Here is a 20075-nt window from a genome sequence, read left to right as displayed (position 1 = left end):
CCTCTGCTCTTTGTGGGTAGAGTCATTTCTTGCTGTACCTCTTTCTCCTCTGCTCTTTGTGGGTAGTCATTTCTTGCTGTACCTCTTTCTCCTCTCCTCTTTGTGGGTAGAGTCATTTCTTACTGTACCTCTTTCTCCTCTGCTCTTTGTGGGTAGAGTCATTTCTTGCTGTACCTCTTTCTCCTCTGCTCTGTTCTTTGTGGGTAGAGTCATTTCTTGCTGGACCTCTTTCTCCTCTCCTCTGCTCTTTGTGGGTAGAGTCATTTCTTGCTGTATCTCTTTCTCCTCTCCTCTCCTCTCCTCTTTGTGGGTAGAGTCATTTCTTGCTGTACCTCTTTCTCCTCTCCTCTATTCTTTGTGGGTAGAGTCATTTCTTGCTGGACCTTTTTCTCCTCTGTTCTTTGTGGGTAGAGTAATTTCTTGCTATACCTCTTTCTCCTCTGCTCTTTGTGGGTAGAGTCATTTCTTGCTGTACCTCTTTCTCCTCTGTTCTTTGTGGGTAGAGTCATTTCTTGCCGCACCTCTTTCTCCTCTGTTCTTTGTGGGTAGAGTCATTTCTTGCTGTACCTCTTTCTCCTCTGTTCTTTGTGGGTAGAGTCATTTCTTGCTGGACCTCTTTCTCCTTCTGCTCTTTGTGGGTAGAGTCATTTCTTGCTGGACCTCTTTCTCCTCTCCTCTTTCTGGGTAGAGTCATTTCTTGCTGGACCTCTTTCTCCTCTCCTCTCCTCTTTGTGGGTAGAGTCATTTCTTGCTGGACCTCTTTCTCCTCTGTTCTTTGTGGGTAGAGTCATTTCTTGCTGTACCTCTTTCTCCTCTCCTCTTTGTGGGTGGAGTCATTTCTTGCTGTACCTCTTTCTCCTCTGCTCTGCTCTTTGTGGGTGGAGTCATTTCTTGCTGTACCTCTTTCTGCTCTGCTCTTTGTGGGTGGAGTCATTTCTTGCTGTACCTCTTTCTCCTCGGCTCTGCTCTTTGTGGGTGGAGTCATTTCTTGCTGTATCTCTTTCTGCTCTGTTCTTTGTGGGTAGAGTCATTTCTTGCTGTACCTCTTTCTCCTCTCGTCTGCTCTTTGTGGGTAGAGTCATGATATTTTGATAAGTGAGTAAATCTGAAAGGTCAAAAAAACCTAATTATGGGGTTAATATTAGAGATGAGCGAACGTACTCGTCCGAGCTTGATATTCGTGCGAATATTAGGGTGTTCGGGATGCTCGTTACTCTTAACGAGTACCACGCGGTGTTCCGGTTACTTTCAGTTTCCTCTCTGAGACGTTAGCGCGCTTTTCTAGCCAATTGAAAGACAGGGAAGGCATTACAACTTCCCCCTGCGACGTTCAAGCCCTATACCACCCCCCTGCTGTGAGTGGCTGGGGAGATCAGGTGTCACCCGAGTATTGAAATCTGCCCCTCCCGCGCCTCGCCACAGATGCATTCTGACATTAGTTCAGGGAAAGTGGTATCGTGTTGGAACTGCTATAGGGAGAGCGTTAGCTGTATTGTAGGCTTCAAGAACCCCAACGGTCCTTCTAAAGGCCATAAATCGTCTCTATATGCGCTCAGTGGGGCTGGCGGCAGCAGCGCCGACCCCATTGAGAACATATAGAAGACAAATCCTTCTTTTCTGCCACAGCTGTAACAGCTGTAACAGAGAAGAACGATGTTTGCCCATTGAATTCAATGGAGCGGCAATACAGCAGGTTCCACTGAATGCAATGGGCTGCCAGCGATCGCAGGATGAATGGTCGGGAAGGGGTTAAATATATAACCCCTTCCCTGCAATTCATCCAGAAATGTGATACACTAAAAATATATACCGGCGTATAAGGCGACGGGGCGTATAAGACGACCCCCCAACTGTCACCTTATACGCCGGCAATACAGTGGAGCAAAGAATAAAAAGCATTACTTACTTCTTCAGACGATCTGCGCCGCTCCTGCAGACTGTCACTCCTTCCTGGTGTTCTTGCTGGACCTCTTTCTCCTCTGCTCTGCTCTTTGTGGGTAGAGTCATTTCTTGCTCTACCTCTTTCTCCTCTGTTCTTTGTGGGTAGAGTCATTTCTTGCTGGACCTCTTTCTCCTCTGCTCTGCTCTTTGTTGGTAGAGTCATTTCTTGCTGGACCTCTTTCTCCTCTCCTCTGCTCTTTGTGGGTAGAGTCATTTCTTGCTGGACCTCTTTCTCCTCTGTTCTTTGTGGGTAGTCATTTCTTGCTGTACCTCTTTCTCCACTGCTCTTTGTGGGTAGAGTCATTTCTTGCTGGACCTCTTTCTCCTCTCCTCTGCTCTTTGTGGGTAGAGTCATTTCTTGCTGTACCTCTTTCTTCTCTGTTCTTTGTGGGTAGAGTCATTTCTTGCTGGACCTCTTTCTCCTCTCCTCTGTTCTTTGTGGGTTGAGTCATTCCTGCTTCACCTCTTTCTCCTCTGTTCTTTGTAGGTAGAGTTATTTCTTGCTGTACGTCTTTCTCCTCTACTCTGTTCTTTGTGGGTAGAGTCATTTCTTGCTGTACCTCTTTCTCCTCTACTCTGTTCTTTGTGGGTAGAGTCATTTCTTGCTGTGCCTCTTTCTCTTCTGCTCTTTGTGGGTAGAGTCATTTCTTGCTGTACCTCTTTCTCCTCTGTTCTTTGTGGGTAGAGTCATTTCCTGCTTTACCTCTTTCTCCTTTGCTCTGCTCTTTGTGGGTAGAGTCATTTCTTGCTGTACCTCTTTCTCCTCTGTTCTTTGTGGGTAGAGTCATTTCTTGCTGGACCTCTTTCTCCTCTGTTCTTTGTGGGTAGAGTCATTTCTTGCTGTACCTCTTTCTCCACTGCTCTTTGTGGGTAGAGTCATTTCTTGCTGGACCTCTTTCTCCTCTCCTCTGCTCTTTGTGGGTAGAGTCATTTCTTGCTGTACCTCTTTCTTCTCTGCTCTTTGTGGGTAGAGTCATTTCTTGCTGTACCTCTTTCTCCTCTCCTCTTTGTGGGTGGAGTCATTTCTTGCTGTACCTCTTTCTCCTCTGCTCTTTGTGGGTGGAGTCATTTCTTGCTGTACCTCTTTCTCCTCTGCTCTTTGTGGGTAGAGTCATTTCTTGCTGTACCTCTTTCTCCTCTGCTCTTTGTGGGTAGAGTCATTTCTTGCTGTACCTCTTTCTCCTCTGCTCTTTGTGGGTAGAGTCATTTCTTGCTGCACCTCTTTCTCCTCTGTTCTTTGTCGGTAGAGTCATTTCTTGCTGTACCTCTTTCTCCTCTGCTCTTTGTGGGTAGAGTCATTTCTTGCTGGACCTCTTTCTCCTCTCCTCTTTGTGGGTAGAGTAATTTCTTGCTGTACCTCTTTCTCCTCTCCTCTTTGGGGTAGAGTCATTTCTTGCTGCACCTCTTTCTCCTCTCCTCTTTGTGGGTAGAGTCATTTCTTGCTGGACCTCTTTCTCCTCTCTTCTGCTCTTTGTGGGTAGAGTCATTTCTTGCTGGACCTCTTTCTCCTCTGTTCCTTGTGGGTAGAGTCATTTCTTGCTGTACCTCTTTCTCCTCTGCTCTTTGTGGGTAGAGTCATTTCTTGCTGTACCTCTTTCTCCTCTGCTCTTTGTGGGTAGAGTCATTTCTTGCTGTACCTCTTTCTCCTCTCCACTGCTCTTTGTGGGTAGAGTCATTTCTTGCTGGACCTCTTTCTCCTCTGTTCTTTGTGGGTAGAGTCATTTCTTGCTGTACCTCTTTCTCCTCTGCTCTTTGTGGGTAGAGTCATTTCTTGCTGGACCTCTTTCTCTTCTCCTCTGTTCTTTGTGGGTAGAGTCATTTCTTGCTGTACCTCTTTCTCCTCTGCTCTTTGTGGGTAGAGTCATTTCTTGCTGTACCTCTTTCTCCTCTGTTCTTTGTGGGTAGAGTCATTTCTTGCTGTACCTCTTTCTCCTCTGCTCTTTGTGGGTAGAGTCATTTCTTGCTGTACCTCTTTCTCCTCTGCTCTTTGTGGGTAGAGTCATTTCTTGCTGTACCTCTTTCTCCTCTGTTCTTTGTGGGTAGAGTCATTTCTTGCTGTACCTCTTTCTCCTCTGTTCTTTGTGGGTAGAGTCATTTCTTACTGTACCTCTTTCTCCTCTGTTCTTTGTGGGTAGAGTCATTTCTGGCTGTACTTCTTTCTCTTCTCCTCTGTTCTTTGTGGGTAGAGTCATTTCTTGCTGCACCTCTTTCTCCTCTTTCTCCTCTCCTCTCCTGCTGTATTGCTGGTTCCATTGAATTCAATGGGCTAACATCGTTGTTACAGCTGTGCCAGAGGAGAACGATCTTTATGCTGACAGTGCGGGGGGGGGGGGGGGCACTCTTGCCGCTATTGTGGCCTAATAGTGGGACCTGGGAACTTGAGATGCAACCCAACATGTAGCCCCTCGCCTGCCCTATCCGTTGCTGTGTCGTTCCCATCACTTTCTTGAATTGCCCAGATTTTCACAAATGGAAACCTTAGCGAGCATCGGCGATATACAAAAATGCTCGGGTCGCCCATTGACTTCAATGGGGTTCGTTACTCGAAACGAACCCTCGAGCATCGCGATAATTTCGTGCCGAGTAACGAGCACCCGAGCATTTTGGTGCTCGCTCATCTCTAGTTAATATTCATTAGAATTAATTAGTCATCAGGCCTATACAATTATATCACCAACTCTATTAGTACCGAAAAATATGAAGCATCTGTCACATCTCCACCCGCGTCATAGCAGAAAGTGGCGCGGTGTGAGCAGGCAGTAGACATGCATGACGTCTCCAGCAGGTTGTGGTTTTATGATTCCTGCTCATTGTGGAGGTCCGCAAGGAGGGGGGTGAAAAAGGACCACAAAGGGGGCTGAGGGGTAAATTTTTAGGTGTAACAGTAGTGAATAGTATTATTGGTTCTCTTCCTGCTATATATGTGAGCACTGCTGGCCAATCAGTTTTTTGGGTCCTTTTTATACGGCGCGAGAAATCCTTTGTGCAAATGAGTTGTTTGCATCGAACAGTCGACTGATTACATATGTAGATCATTGGCTTAGTTTCCTGTAATTTAGCTTTTCAGTTGGCCATTGGTCTGCTGATGAATAGCTCCGGTAGGTGTCCTCAAGACCTCAAAACAACCCTTGTAATGTAAGGATTGATGAAGTATCAACCAGCTGCCATTGAGGACACTAGGAAAGTTGAACTGACTCCCCCTCCCCCCTTTTCTCCCTTCTCCTTCACAATGCCAGTCCTTTAAGGACCATGTGCCCTTAGGAAGTGTTTTGTTTGGATGGCAATAAAGTTAACGCAGTGACAGGGGAATGTTAATTACCCCCCTGCCAGTGAGGTGTGACACCTCCCATGGTTCCAATAGGCATCCTGGCTCCAAAACTTTTATTAATGGCAAATCTCTTAATAATGGTTATTAGTTGTGTGAAGGTCCTGGCCTGATATGAGTTATATTTTTGAAATTGGGCAGTCCAGATAATTAAAACGCATCCACACACATTGAGGTACCGGCCCCAGAACACCCTCAAATGGCATATATGCGTACCTGGCTATAACTTACGTGTCATGCTTGATATTGCTGAATAGATAAAATCAGGACCAGAAAAATGCCGGGACTATATTCCAGATCAGAGGATCTCCTGCAGAAGTATGGACAAAATGGGGAATCGTGTTTTTTCAGAGGTCGTCCGCATCTACCCACCCCTCTCTAAATGACCTCAGAGGGGGCGGGGCAGAGGTGTGATCTGGGGAATCCTTTATAACTCAGGGCTCAATGAACCTCTAGGGTCAAACTTCGGAGATGCGCTACTGCGTAAGGCTTTCCAGTTGGCTTTAGTGACTGCGCACGAATCAGAACCTTGGTGAATATCCCAACTTTGGCATCTTTCTTTATTTTCTCCTGGCTTCATTTTAAAATACTGCCTCTTGTGTATGCCTGTAACCCTGTCTCCATGGTAACACCTTTTTTTTCTGTACAAATGTATATATATTAGCACTGCTAGTCTTTTTTTAGAATAAATCTGCAATTTATTAGTCAAGCCTTGTCTGTTTTAAAACGAACCATAACTTGAAAATTGTGTTAATAATCCCTAGTCTGGGTTCCAGCTTACCTGGGAAACATAAGCTGGTGGTGGCAGCGGTAGCGTGTGGGTATTGTAGAGTGCTGGAGGCCTTGGAGCGGATCAGGGGGTGATTTGAGCTTTCCTTCTGCATCCGTGCAGGAGCCCGGGAAAGCTGGGTACAAATCCACCTGTATTCGAACGACTCTGCGCTTACAATCCCACTAGAGTGAATGATCGAGGCTCTGCTGTGACAAGTGGTTGTAGCAGTGAAAGCGCTTGAATTAGCCGATCCGTGACAGAGGTGGGATCTGGTCGGATCACCCCTCTAACTGACAACCATGTTTAGATGGTGACCCCCTCCTTCTGGAGAAGATTCTAGCTCATATTCCCAGTCATTATTACAAGCTCTGACGTTGACTTGCAGGAATGCTGACTTCCAATAGGTGGCACTGCAGAGGTTATTGTTCCATCCTCCCACTTGCATAAATTTTCCAGAGGAGCCTGCATGGCCTTATGAGTTTCCTCATAGCTTCCAGCTGCTCCTCCTAAGACTACCAGAGCACAGTGTGCAGCAGGCAGAGAAGCGTCGCAGCCATCTTGGTTTGTCTAGGATTGGTCAGCCGCTTTACCTACAAACAAGCGTGATATGTAGTCTCCTGATAAGTCCCATTTAATAAGCTACAAGTAGTGCAGTCTGGACCTTTGTAGGGACGTGGAAAGGGTGTCATCACTCCGTTTCATCTCCTCAGTGGGCAGAAGTGTCGAGCCGACCATCGCAGCTGCAGACGGAGCGGAGGAAGCTCTTAGCCAGTGCATCGGTGCAGGAGGTGCTGCCGGAGGACATCCTAGAGGACGGCGAGAGTGACCATTCAGGTCTGTACACACAGCGCTTCATGACTTACAGCCTCCAGACCTGCTGATGACTCATGTGTTTGGGGGCGGCTCAACTTCCCCCAGCAGATGATGTTGAGGTACAGAAGGATTGAGGGGGTCAGATTACCTCCCTAAACATGTGAAGAGCACCCATAAGTCGGGGGGAGTCGGCTGTTGGACGAACCTTCCATTTAAGCATCACCTGTTAGGTATTCCTAAACTTGCACTGTAGCTCCGCCCACAACGGAATCATTCGGGAGGAGTAGAGGCTGTCTGTTACTTTATAGCTGAGGTCCCTTTACCTGAACAGAACTCACCGGCAAGTGACCGCCGGTGGGATCCGTTGGGGTCAGAGTGGGAGCTGCTGATCTGACCCGCCTAGTGGCCGGCTCTTGTGATTGCAGGCTCAGCTCCAACTAATTTCATTGAGACCCCAGCTTTCAATTACGAGTGCCAGCCACTACGCGGGCCGGAGCAGCGGCTTTCGCTCTGACCCCAGTGTGTCCCAAGTGTAACAGCGGCCGCTGTCTAAAAGAACCTTTTAACCCCTTAATGACGTGCCCTAAATTGTCCAAAGATGAAAATCAAAAATTGTCACATCTCCACTTTTCAAAAACTTATAACTCTTTTTTTTTATTTTTCTGCCAACATGAGGGGTGTTTTTCATGCGGCGAGGTGTCGTTTTTGTCATATAATGTTTTGTAACACTTTTGTTACATTTTTTTCAGAGGGACGGGATAGAAAACATTGTTTAGCATTGCTGTTGCTTTTTCTCTTCTATGACATCACGATAAAGGCTTCATGCTGTTTGGTACGATTACAACAATACCAACATTTTTTTCCCACTTTTGCACAATGAAACCCTTCTTTTTTGCTTTGTAACTCTGCTTTCAAAGCCCCAGAACTGTTTTATTCTTCCACGGTCGGAGCTCGTTGAGGGTCTGTTTTTGGCCTGACAAGCTTTTTTTTAATCACTTTTATTGCATTTTTCCCCTCGTCATCCTGACAGCATACACATGGAGGTTGCCTGCTGGACACCTGTTGGGACAGGAAGCGGAAACTACAAAAGGCAACTCCCACCACCGGCGCACCAGTGTCTTCCTGTCCCTACAGGACAGTCCAAGCGGAGCCTCCAGGTTTATCCTGGAGGTGAATGAAGAAAGAAGACTCCCATGCAGCCTGTCCGCCCGTGGGGGGACAACTCTCTGTTCGGGCTGGCAGGGCTTGCGCGGGTGAGACCCTACGAGGGGACCCTCACCCGCAGGATCTACCCAGCAATGTTCCCCCCGTGGGAAAATCCTCCCCCGGTACGCTGCCCAGTGGGGTTGTCGTACCGGTAGGAAGCAGCCCCGGTACCTGCAGGCTCGGACGCCGGTGTCTCCAGGGATCCACGTCTAGAGAGGTATGCCAGCAGCGCTCGGGAAAAAAAAAAAAAAAAAAAAAAGTGCTCGCTTCGGCAGCACATATACTAAAATTGGAACGATACAGAGAAGATTGGCATGGCCCCTGCGCAAGGATGACATGCAAATTCGTCCGGTCGGCGTCCCCACGTGTGTGCTGGTCGGCGTGCGTCCCCACGAGTGTGCTGGTTGGCGGTGTCCCAGTGTATGTGGTGTATCCCCCGGGTCCGGCGCGGCGGCGTGACGTCAGCGCGGCCGCATCACGGGGGGCGCGGGCCTCACTTAAAGGGGGCGTGTCGGCGCCAAATTTGAAAATTTGAAAATTTAAAAGGACTGGATTCCTCTGCATCTCTCCTGTCTGCACCTTACTGAAGATGTCAGCCAGAGAGGACACTGAAAGCAGCCTGCTGGTGAGTAGACTGCTTTAGGAGTACCGGGGAGGGAGGATTGAGACATCAGGATCTGCTGCTGGAAGTCCTTTTTGCTGTCTCCGTCTCTTAGGACAGAGATGCACAAAAGGTTAGAGAGGCCAAAAAGCGAGTGCGCAAATGTCCAGTTGGCTTGCGGCGGCTAGAAGAGGGCCACACCAAGCCACTATGCGCTGACCCTACGGAGAAGGTGATCCGCAAAGAGGGCTCCTTGGGCATGTCGGACATCCGATCCATGATCCGCGAGGAGATTGAAGCCTCGCTCTCCTCTCTTTCTCTGCCGCCCCCCACGGAAAGGGTAAGGCGGGCACGAATGGAAGAGTCAGACTCTGAGGAGGTCCTAGAAGATTCTCCTTCAGAATCCATGCCGCCCATGAAGGATACAAGGAAGTATTTCCTTTCATTGGCGGACTTGGGTCAGCTGTTAACTGCAGTCCAGCGCACCATGCAGGTGGAGGAAGAGGTGCCGCAGCAGCCATCCTTTTAGGATTGCCTGTTCCGGGGACTCCTACCACAGCCAAAACCGTCATTTCCAGTTAATGACATTTTAAAACAGCTGATCCTGACAGAGTGGAAGCAGGCCGATCAGAAATTCTTCTTGTCCAAGGAATTCAAGGATCGGATGGTCTTCACACCAGAAGATATCGAGTTCCTAGAAACCGTCCCTAAGGGGGATCTGGCGGTCGCCAGGGTCTCAAAAAGCAGCCCTCCCCTTTGAGGACATTTCCCAACTGCGGGATCCACTAGACACCAGAGTGGATTCTGCGATGGAAAAGGCCTGGGAGACCACGGCCCTGACCGTCAAAGCCAACATCACGGCCACATCTGTGGCGAGATCTATGTCGGTCTGGTTAGACCAACTCCAGACGCTGATTTCTCAGAGGGGCTCTAGGGAGGACATCTCCAGCTGCCTTCCCCTCCTCCAGAGGCAACCGGCTTCCGGGCAGACGCCTCTATGGAGTCAGTGAGGTTCAGGGCCCGTTCAGCAGCCCTCTCGAACACAACAGGAGGGCTTTCTGGGTTAAGGCCTGGACAGGAGATAACGCCTCCAAGAATAGACTCTGTTCCCTGCCCTCCCAAGGACACAGAATCTTCGGGCCTTCCTTGGATACTCTCCTAGAGAAGGTATCGGATAAGAGCCAGGGACTACCATCGGAGAAATCGTTTAAGCGGCTTCCTCCTCCTACCCTCCTCCTTTTGTTCCCTCAAGAGCATACAAGGGGAAAGGGAAAACCGGACGCTGGTCCTATCCCAAAGGCGGAAAGGGTGAGAATCTGCCTTCCCGGATCCTACAAGTAGGGGGTAGACTGAAAGGGTTCGCCCTTAGATGGAACGAGGCGACCTCCAATCCCTGGGCCTTACGCCTAGTCTCGGATGGCTACAAAATTGAAATTTCCTCCCCGGAGGTTCATAGTCACCCCCTGCCAGTTACCTGCGTCTGCTCAGGCCCTCCAGTTGGGGGTGCAAGAGCTGTTGTCCCTAGGGGCCATCACTCGGGTTCCCGCAGAAGGACTATTCAAGGGGTGCTACTCCCCCTTGTTCCTAATCAAAAAAAAAACAAACAAAAAAAAAACAATGGATCTCATAGAACTATAATTAATCTGAAATTCCTGAATAAATCACGTATCAAAGATTTAAAATGGAATCGGTGCGGTCAGCAATCCCCTTAATTGCGCCGGATAGTGTCATGGCCACCGTGGACTTAAAGGGGTTGTCCCGCGCCGAAACGGGTTGTTTTTTTTTTCAACAGCCCCCCCGTTCGGCGCGAGACAACCCCGATGCAGGGGTTAAACAAGAACACCGGACAGCGCTTACCTGAATCCCCGCGCTCCGGTGACTTCTTACTTACCTGCTGAAGATGGCCGCCGGGATCTTCTCCCTCGGTGGACCGCAGGGCTTCTGTGCGGTCCATTGCCGATTCCAGCCTCCTGATTGGCTGGAATCGGCACGTGACGGGGCGGAGCTACACGGAGCCCCATTGAGAAAAGAAGAAGACCCGGACTGCGCAAGCGCGTCTAATTTGGCCATTAGACGCTGAAAATTAGACGGGCTCCATGGAAACGAGGACGCCAGCAACGGAACAGGTAAGTGAAAAACTTCTTATAACTTCTGTATGGCTCATAATTAATGCACAATGTACATTACAAAGTGCATTAATATGGCCATACAGAAGTGTATAGACCCACTTGCTGCCGCGGGACAACCCCTTTAAAGGACACACCATGTCCGTATACACATAGATTCCCAGCGGTTTCTGCGGTTCGCCCTGGTGATAGATGGCTCTGTCTCTCACTTTCAATTTACGTGCCTGCCGTTCGGGATTTCCTCCGCACCCCGGGTGTTCTCCAAACTGGTGTTAGAGATGGTGGCGGCACTGACAACGTGTTGATTGTCCCATACCTCGACGATTTCCTGATCATAACAGGATCGGCTTCAGAACTCCAGTTCCAGGTCAACCTCACACTCCGTCTGTTCGAGTCATTAGGCTGGATCATCAACTCCTCTAAATCCAGTCTTCTGCCCGAGCAGAAAGAAAAAAAAAAAAAATTCTGGGAGTGATTCTGGACTCACACCATCAGTGCTCATCCCTTCCCCTAGAAAGGCAAAAAACGATCCAGGATGAGTGTCGGGCACTTTCTCTAACCACTAAAGTCTCCCTTAGGAGAGGCATGAGGGTCCTCGGCCTCATGACCTCTTGCATCAGGTAGTCCCTTGGGCCCAGTTACATTGTAGAACCCTCCAAGACTTTATCCTAAACAACTGGGATAAATCCCCCGCCTCCCTGGATCGGAAAGTCGTCCTTACCTACAAGATAAAATCCTCCTTGGAATGGTGGATGTCTATCTCTAACCTTGCCAGAGCCACGGCTTGGTACCCCGCATCCCCAGTATCCATCTTTACTGACGCAAGTGCAACTGGTTGGGGGGCCCACTTAGGCCGTCATTATGTCCAAGTGGGCTGGAACCGGGAGGAAGCTGCTCAATCCTCCAACTACAAAGAACTTTGCGCTGTCTGGAAGGCCATTCGGGGCCTCGAGACAGAGATCAGGGGTAGACACATTAAGATCTTTTCGGATAACATAACAACTGTGTCCCTCATCCGCCACCAGGGATCCACGCGGAACCCCCGACTCCAAGACCTGGCGGCAAAAGTTCTCGGGTGGATAGAGCAGCGGACGCCTTCCGTCACAGCGTACCACGTAAGGGGCCCAGAGAACTCCATGGCGGACCATCTCAGCCGCAGGAAGATAGACCCCGGGGAGTGGACTCTACATCCACACGCGTTCCAGCTAAATTTAGAGAGATGGGGGACACCCAAGGTGGACTTGTTGACCTCTCGGGAGAACACCAAGTGTCCCTGGTTTTTCTCCATGGGAGCAGACGGGGGCTCCCTGGGAATAGATGCACTATCCCAGGCCTGGGATTGGGACCTTGCATACGCCTTCCCACCTATCCCCCTGATTCCTCGAGTCCTAAGGAAAATTCAGGCGTCCCCAGGCTCCGTTATCCTGGTGGCCCCATTCTGGCCCAAGAGACCCTGGTTCCCGCTCCTGGCCGCTCTCTCGACACAGGATCGCCTCTACATCTGCCGCAGAGAGACGACCTCCTTCAGCAGGGTCCCCTGATATGCCCAAAGGTCCGACAGTTCAGACTGGCGGCCTGGAAGTTGAGCGGGTAAAATACCTGAGCCGGGGCCTATCAGAGGGGGTGACCACTACGTTATGTGAGAGCCTCAAAAAATCCACCTGAAAAATATACTCCAGGGTGTGGGATACCTTCTCTAGGTGGTTGGCGCATAGTATACATGACCTCCAACAGCCCGACATTAACAAAATATTGGAGTTCCTACAGGATGGTTTGGACATGGGGCTAAGACCTGGTACCCTTAAGGTCCAGGTGGCCGCCCTTGGGGCCTTCTTCGACTTCCCCTTAGGCGACCATAGGCTAATTAAGAAATATCTGAAAGGGGCAGTCAGACTCCATCCCTTTATAAAAGAAACCATGCCCCCATTGGACCTGAACCTTGTTTTGCAGGCCCTCTGCGCACACCCCTTTGAGCCCCTGGAAGATCTATCAGTAAAGATCCTCCCCCACAAAGTTGCCTTTTTAGTGGCCATCACATCCGCCAGACGGATCGGGGAGATCCAATCCCTCTCGATTAGGACCCCATACATGACCACCTTCCCAGATAAAATAGAGTTCAGGCCTGACCCCTTCTTTCAACCAAAAGTTCTCACAGACTTTCACAGAGAACAGCGTATAGTACTTCCCTCCTTCTGCCAGGAACCCCGTAATACCACGGAACAGAGGTTCCATAATTTAGATGTTAGACGAGCAGTCCTGAAGTATTTGGAGGTCACACATTCCTTCAGGAAGTCTAACAACCTCTTCATTCAATTTCAAGGTCCACGCAGAGGAGGGGCCGCTACTAAGGACTCCTTAGCGCGTTGGGTAAGGAGGGCCATAGAAGAGGCGTACAGATCCCAAGGGATCCCACTCCCGGGCGACATTAGAGCCCATTCCACTAGGGCGGTCGCCTGTTCCTGGGCGGAGAGAGCCCAGGCGACAACCGACCAGATCTGCAGAGCCGCCACGGGTCGAGCACACATACTTTCGTTAAACACTATCGCCTGGATTTGGGGGCCAACCGGGATATGGCCTTTGGGCGGAAGGTGCTACAGGCAGTGGTCCCTCCCTAAAGCCCTTGGTTGTTGGTATTCCTCCATGTGTATGCTGTCAGGATGACGAGGGGAAGACAGGACTTAGGTCCTACCTGTTAATTCCTTTTCTTGAAGTCATCCTGACAGCATAGGGGCTTTTCCCTCCCCTTCAGTTATTTTTAAATGAAGTAACGTATTGTACTATGATTTCCATATTAGAAATGATTGGTTAAGCAAAGCCGGGTCACTGTAGTTATTTGGTACACACTGGTGAGCCGGCGGTGGGAGTTGCCTTTTGTAGTTTCCGCTTCCTGTCCCAACAGGTGTCCAGCAGGCAACCTCCATGTGTATGCTGTCAGGATGACTTCAAGAAAAGGAATTAACAGGTAGGACCTAATTCCTGTCTTTGAGAAGAGAAAAGAACAAAATACGTGTTTCTCGTCCGTATCATTGGGGGACACAGCAAGACCTTGGTTATAGCTTCTGCCACTAAGGGGCAACACTAAGCATAAAGGTGTTAACGCCTCCCACTAGCTATACTCCTGCAGGCATTCAGCTAGCTCAGTTTTTAGCTTGGTGTCTGCAGGAGGCAGGCATGCAGTTTAGGTCTTCACGGAAGGTGTCGCTTGTGGGAATATGGGGAGGTATGGCTTTTCCCTGGCCTCCCTGCCCCCCCAGGGAAGGGCAAACAGTACTGTGTCTCCGCTGTGCTGTTTACGTCCAACCCAATGAAGACCGGGTAGCTCAATCATGCCTGTGCGCAGTAGATCGATGCCCACCAACTATATGGTTCCCCACCCTGGAGCAACTCCCATTCTCTGCAACGGCAAGTGCAGCAGGAAACACTGCTGGAGATGGACGCCATGATGGAAGTTCGTCGTGGCAGGGGATGGATCTTCTGTAACAGAGGTGAGTATACAGCACTTAAGTGTAATTCTGTCCCTCTGTCCACCCTCCCTCTCCTCTCCCCTCTCAGCCTGAGCCAGTCACTTAGTTGGAAGGGGCCCCCTTACTTTTTCACCTGCTGCCCTGGGGCTTGCCGCTGCTGTAAAGAGCCCGCTGGAGATGGCGGCGGGGTGAGCAATGCGCTGCCGTGGCCATTACTCTAGGCCCTGTTTTTTCGGGCCTACTAGCCCCCACACTGCTTTTGGCCTCTGTGGCTGTCAGGGACCCCCATGGCCTGTTTGCGGCAGCTCGCACTGGGCTTACGGTCAGCGCGGGTAGCAATTGAGACCACGACTTTTCAGGCTCATCAGGCCCTGCATTGCCTTTGCTCTCTGGCACGATCAGAGACCCCCCACAACAGTCGGGGGGTCCCCGCGGGCGTAGCAGCCAGCGGTGGCGATGTCCACAGCGGCTTGCGCCGTACTTAACATGCCCACATGCTAAAAACGAAGAAAAATATGTTTATCAAATTGAAAGAAGGGCGGAATATCTAAAGAAGAATATAATGCAGTCTGCAGAAACTGTAGGGGAAGTGTCAGAAAAACTAACACTGATAATGAATTGAGGCTTGTAAGAGAGGCCAAAAGCAATAAAAAAGGATTGGGGGTCAAAAGCAAAAGAAAAGTCAAAGATGCTATTGGATGCTTACAAGATGAAAATGGTGAATTGGTGAAGAATGATGTTGAGAAGGAAGAACTTTTAAATTCCTATTTTGTATCTGTTTTCTCTCAGAAAGTAGATGTAACATCAGCTGATCTTCCCTGTGCTATTGGGGGAATAAAAGAATGCTGGCTATCTATAAGCAGTGAGGTGGTGTGGGAACACTTAGCTAACGTACATGAATTGAAGTCTCAAGGTCCAGATGACTTACATCCTAGGATACTAAAGGAAGCAGCGGAGGAAATTGCTGAACCATTCATCAAAATCTGTGACAATTCCTGGAAAACAGGAGTCCCAGAAGATTGGAAAAGGGCAAATGTTGTCCCTATCTTCAAAAAAAGGAAAGAAGATGGATCCAGGAAACTACAGGCCTGTGAGTCTGACTTATATACCGGGAAAGATATTTGAACAGATTATTAAACAGCATGTATGCAAGTACTTGAATGAGAATGGAGTAATTAACCAGAAAAGGTAACTGTTAGGTGAATTCACAACTGGCTGAGTGATCGTACTCAAAGAGTGGTCATAAATGGCTGCACATCCAAGTGGAAGAATGTATCAAGTGGGGACCACAAGGCTCTGTCCTAGGCCCATTATTGGCCAGCATTGTTATAAATGATCTGGAGGAGGGAATTGTGGAAAACTGATCAAATTTGCCGGCAACTCAAAGATAGGAGAGATAGCTAACACTAGGGAAGAGAGAGAGGATTCAAAAAGATCCAGAAAAGCTTGTACAGTGGGCGGTGACTAACAGAATGGTATTTAACAAGGAGAAATGCAAAGTCCTACATCTGGGCAAGAAAAATGAAAAAAGCACATACAGAATGGGAGGAATTGGGCTAAGCAGCAGCACATGTGAAAAAGACTTGGGTATACTAATAGATCATAGACTGAAGATGAGTCAACAATGTGATGCAGCAGCCAAAAAGGCAAACACAATTCTGGGATGTATTGAGAGAAGCATAGAGTCTAGATCATGTGAGGTCATTATCCCCCTCTACTCTTCCTTAGTCAGACCCCATCTGGAATACTGGGTCCAGTTCTGGGCACCCCACTTTAAAAAAACACCAACAAACTGGAGCAAGTTCAGAGAAGCGTTACCAAGATGGTGAGCGGTCTGCAAATCATGTCCTATGAGGAACGGTTAAAGGATCTGTGAATATTGAGCAGAAGAGAAGGCTGAGAGGAGACTTAATAGCGGTCTACAAATATCTGAAGGGCTGTCACAGTGCAGAGGGATCAGCCCTATTCTCATCTGTACAAGGAAAGACTAGAAGCAATGGGATGAAACTGAAAGGGAGGAGACACAGATTAGATATTAGACAGTGAGGGGGATCAATGAGTGGAACAGGTTACCACGGGAGGTGGGGAGTTCTCCTTCAATGGAAGTGTTCAGAGGCTGGACAAATATCTGTCTGGGATGATTTAGTGATCCTGCACTGAGCCGGGGGGTTGGACCCGATGACCCCGGAGGTCCCTTCCAACTCTACCATTCTATGAGGCTTGGCTTTTAGGGCCTTCCAATCCCCGCACTAGCCTTGGCCTGTCTGGGGCCCCTGTGGGCATAGTGGTCAATTGAGGCGATGTTCGCACGGACCCACGCCGGACTTCCGGTCAATGCGACTGGAAATTGAGGCCCCAGTTTTTCGGACCTACCTGCGCTTGGTGCCCGGCAGGCAGAGTGAGTGACCATGTCATGCCACGGTTGCTGCTGGGCCCATTTGTTTGTGGCGGCACTTTCTTCTGGTTGCCTGCAACAACATGGAGCGTAATATAACTTTAGGCCCCAGCTTGGGCCTAGACTACAGAAGCGCAGGAATCACGATAGGAAGACCATTCAAATTAGCCCCGCCGTGTGCCTTGGGTCAACATGTGTGTTGATGCTTGGTTGCCACTGTGCATTCCCTGGTGCGGCTGGTGTATATTTTGCACTGTGGGGCGTATATTCACTGTCCGCCACGCATTGTGAAGCCGCCGCGCAAGGAGTCCCTGTTGTGGTCTGCGAGGCAGCCGGTGTTTGGTGTGTGCAGGGTCCTATGCAGCTGGAACCACTATGGAGCCCTACTGGCTTAGGCGCCACAGCCCTGCGCCCCCCTGCCCAATCCACTCAAAGTGAATCTGGTTTTGCTGAGACCTGTGGTACCTTCCGTACTGGCACGGGGAGTCTTTGGACTCCTTGCCCCTCATGTCCGCTCCGGACCGGGTTGAGTCATGCCTAGCAATAGCTCATCTGTCGCCCCTTCTGCATTTCCCTGCAGGCAGCCTAGTGCAGGGTCAGAATCCGGGATGACACGCGGACAGGCCGCCCAGAGTCACGTATATGTGCACTCTTGCTACATACGAGATTATATCTAGCAGAGAATATCTCATTTTATGGATAACCGTGTTCAAACCTGATTGTCAGCATTCCTCCGGGCTGGCTGAGACCTGTGGTACCTCCCATATGCGAAGAGTACTAGACTCAGAGGTTGTCGGGATACATTGCTCCCTGCTCCCGAGCAGGTTAAGCCTCGCCTGACAGTAGCTCCCCTGCTGCCAGCGCACCACAGTGCCCGTGTCCAGGATAACCCGCGGATGGGGGCGGCCAGAGCCACATAGCAAGGGCGCTCTCGCTGCAGTGTGAGATTACATCCAGCCAGAGATTCTCTCGTCTTACGAACAACATTGTTCAAAATGGTTGTCAGCATTCCTCCGGCTTGCTGAGACCGCTGGTACCTTTCATTACAGAAAGAGGACTCTGCACAGGAAGTCAGCGGACACATCGCTCCTCATCTCTGCTCTATGATCGGGTGAGCCTTACCTAACGGCTAGCTCCCCTATGGTGGCCGCCTGCGGTTCCTTACAGGCACCTTGGCATGATCTCCATTTACAGGATGGGCTGCAGGTTGGGGCCGTCCAGAGCCACATAATATGGGCACTCTCACCTAAATATTGGATTGATGTCCAGTCACAGAACGTCTCGTAGTGCGGACAGTCTTCTTCAGTCTACGTTTAGTGTTAAGTCTGGGGGTTCTCCCTCTGACAGGGAGCCTAGGGGCTGTAGATCCATCTACTGGCACCCCTCGGTCAGCTCTGACACACTGAACCACTATGGGCCGATCCCTCTCCACTTGGTTTTGGCTCTAAAATGGCAGGTACTGCTTTCTTGAATGACTGTACCGCTGGTTCCATCAGCTGTGGCCGTGGGTCGCTCGTGGCGTCTGTAATGCCTGGATGAGACCTGTTGGGACGGGATCAAATTTAGCTGCACATCGGACCACGAAGTCTCCTCTATTGTGGATGGCCGGACTGTTGCCGTACTCTGGAATTCTGAGTAGATTCCAACTATTCTCCTTCGGCGTTTCCCCATAGATCCTTCCTGCGCAGGTACAATGCGTGGAATTATGGTCCGACTTTGGAGCCTGGATGCGACTAGTTCGCTAAGCCAAAGAGTTGGGATGCCATGCATCCTGTCACGTCCCATTTGACGAGCGTCAATTCGCTCTATGGCTGATGCGCCTCCCTACAGGTGGGTGACTGTGTCAGCAGAGAATTCGCTGGAGTTCCTCAGCAACTACGCCCCGACCAGGTCAATCCTGTTCCTTTGTGGGACCGATCGTATACAGAAGTTAGTACTATACTTCCCATATACAGTGGATTCTTAGCTTGGCCATCTCTGACATCCATAGACGCTAGTGCCATTTTTCAAGGTCCTGTCATTTGGTGCAGGCCCTGTGCAGCCAGTATGGCTGAAACCCACCGGGGGTGAGTTTTCTGCCTCTCACGGGTCTGGTTCAGTTTTCGGCCTACGCCTTACACTGCGCAGTCCGAGAGATAAAGCGTTTAAATCAGACGGACCGGACGTATGCTGCAAACCTCTCCTGTTATATTCCTCCTGCATTGTTGCTTGCAGGAGGCTGTGGAACCATATACACCTATACTGCCTTCAATCATTAGCGCTCGTCTCTCCCTGATCCTGGTGTTTCCGCAGGGGAACCAGCGAGATTCACGTACTTGTGTGATCTTGGTGTAAGATTGACTTTTCTTGTGTCTGATTAAAGTCATGCGGTTGCCCTGACATCTTTAAAAGCAGCCAACCCTAGTCGGCACCTGTTCCAAGGCTGGACTTCATGCAGAAGGTGGCTGCTGTGGACATTGTCACGAGTTCGGTGGGCTGCTACTACTGGGATTTTTGAGCCAAGTGTCTCCATCTCCCATTCTCTAGCAGCTGTAGCTCTCACGCATTCGCCTGGGAGGCTTCCTTTTCACCCTTCAACAGCGGTACGGCCGTAGAACGACGGCCTGTCTGGCTGGGACAGGCTGAAGAACTTTTTGGCGCAAGTTCTTTCACCCTACAGCTACTAAGACAACCAATGTCGCGTGTGGGGGTTGTTGGAATACACTGCATCGCAGCCATGCCACGCTTCAGCTATACGGACTTAGGACGGACTTCTAGTACCCCACATTGTGACAGTAGTCAGCTGCCTTTACGACTTGCCTGTAGGACAGTCCACCCAGAAAAAGGTGAGCCTCACCTCGCAAACTTCCGAGCCATAGCCATTGTGGGACTCCAACCATACACGATGGTGAAATGCAACGGGTCTATTGTTTTTGGCATTCTAGAATCCATCCGCTTCCTTCCTCATGACGGGACTGTGAAGGCGGTGCTTACAGTCTGAATTTCTGTAAAGGTGGTCGTTCACCTCGATCGACAGCTAGAAGGCACCAACGCTCTGAAGTTTCAGCTCCAGTGCCGCTGATGACACCACAGTTGTTTCCTGGATACTCATTCGTACAGAAGGTGCTACAACTAAATCTGTTTCGCGCTCTGAGGTCACCTACAGCTCGCCTTGGCATCCAGTCTCCCGAGCAAGAGGCTCTGTCAGGTGGACTTGGCCACGGTCGTTTTGTCATCAGGAGAAGGTCGCTATCCACTTGTTGCATATTCCCTCATGGCAGGTGGTCTCTGGATCCACCTCAATGAAGACTTCCATTGCCACCTTTATCGATGGTGGCTCGTCGTTAGGGACGCACCGGTCACAAGTGGGTTCTGTCTGGCTTCACAAAATTACCTCTCTCAGGTGGCATTCTTCAGTCGCCCTCACTCTCTGCTGGTCCTCCTGACAACACA

General features: G+C 49.9%; 1 protein-coding gene and 1 non-coding gene across 6 annotated transcripts in view; both read left to right on the top strand.

Moving 5' to 3' along the window:
* TBC1D31 (TBC1 domain family member 31) overlaps nt 1-20075 on the top strand; it is a 185547-nt gene that overhangs the window by 162212 nt on the left and 3260 nt on the right. For all 5 annotated transcript variants that reach the window (XM_066578806.1, XM_066578807.1, XM_066578804.1 and 2 more), the window contains one exon: nt 6749-6872. In XM_066578806.1, coding sequence (XP_066434903.1) covers nt 6749-6872 — 124 coding nt within the window. The remainder of the gene's footprint in view (nt 1-6748; nt 6873-20075) is intronic.
* Nucleotides 8317-8428, top strand: LOC136579381 (U6 spliceosomal RNA). The gene has a single exon (XR_010786858.1). It is a non-coding gene; the product is annotated as a U6 spliceosomal RNA (small nuclear RNA).

Source organism: Eleutherodactylus coqui, chromosome 9, assembly GCF_035609145.1.
Source record: "Eleutherodactylus coqui strain aEleCoq1 chromosome 9, aEleCoq1.hap1, whole genome shotgun sequence".
Taxonomy (NCBI): Eukaryota; Metazoa; Chordata; class Amphibia; order Anura; family Eleutherodactylidae; genus Eleutherodactylus; species Eleutherodactylus coqui.
The sequence above is the reverse complement of the archived record's forward strand: the minus strand, read 5'-3'. Positions and strand labels throughout refer to the sequence as shown.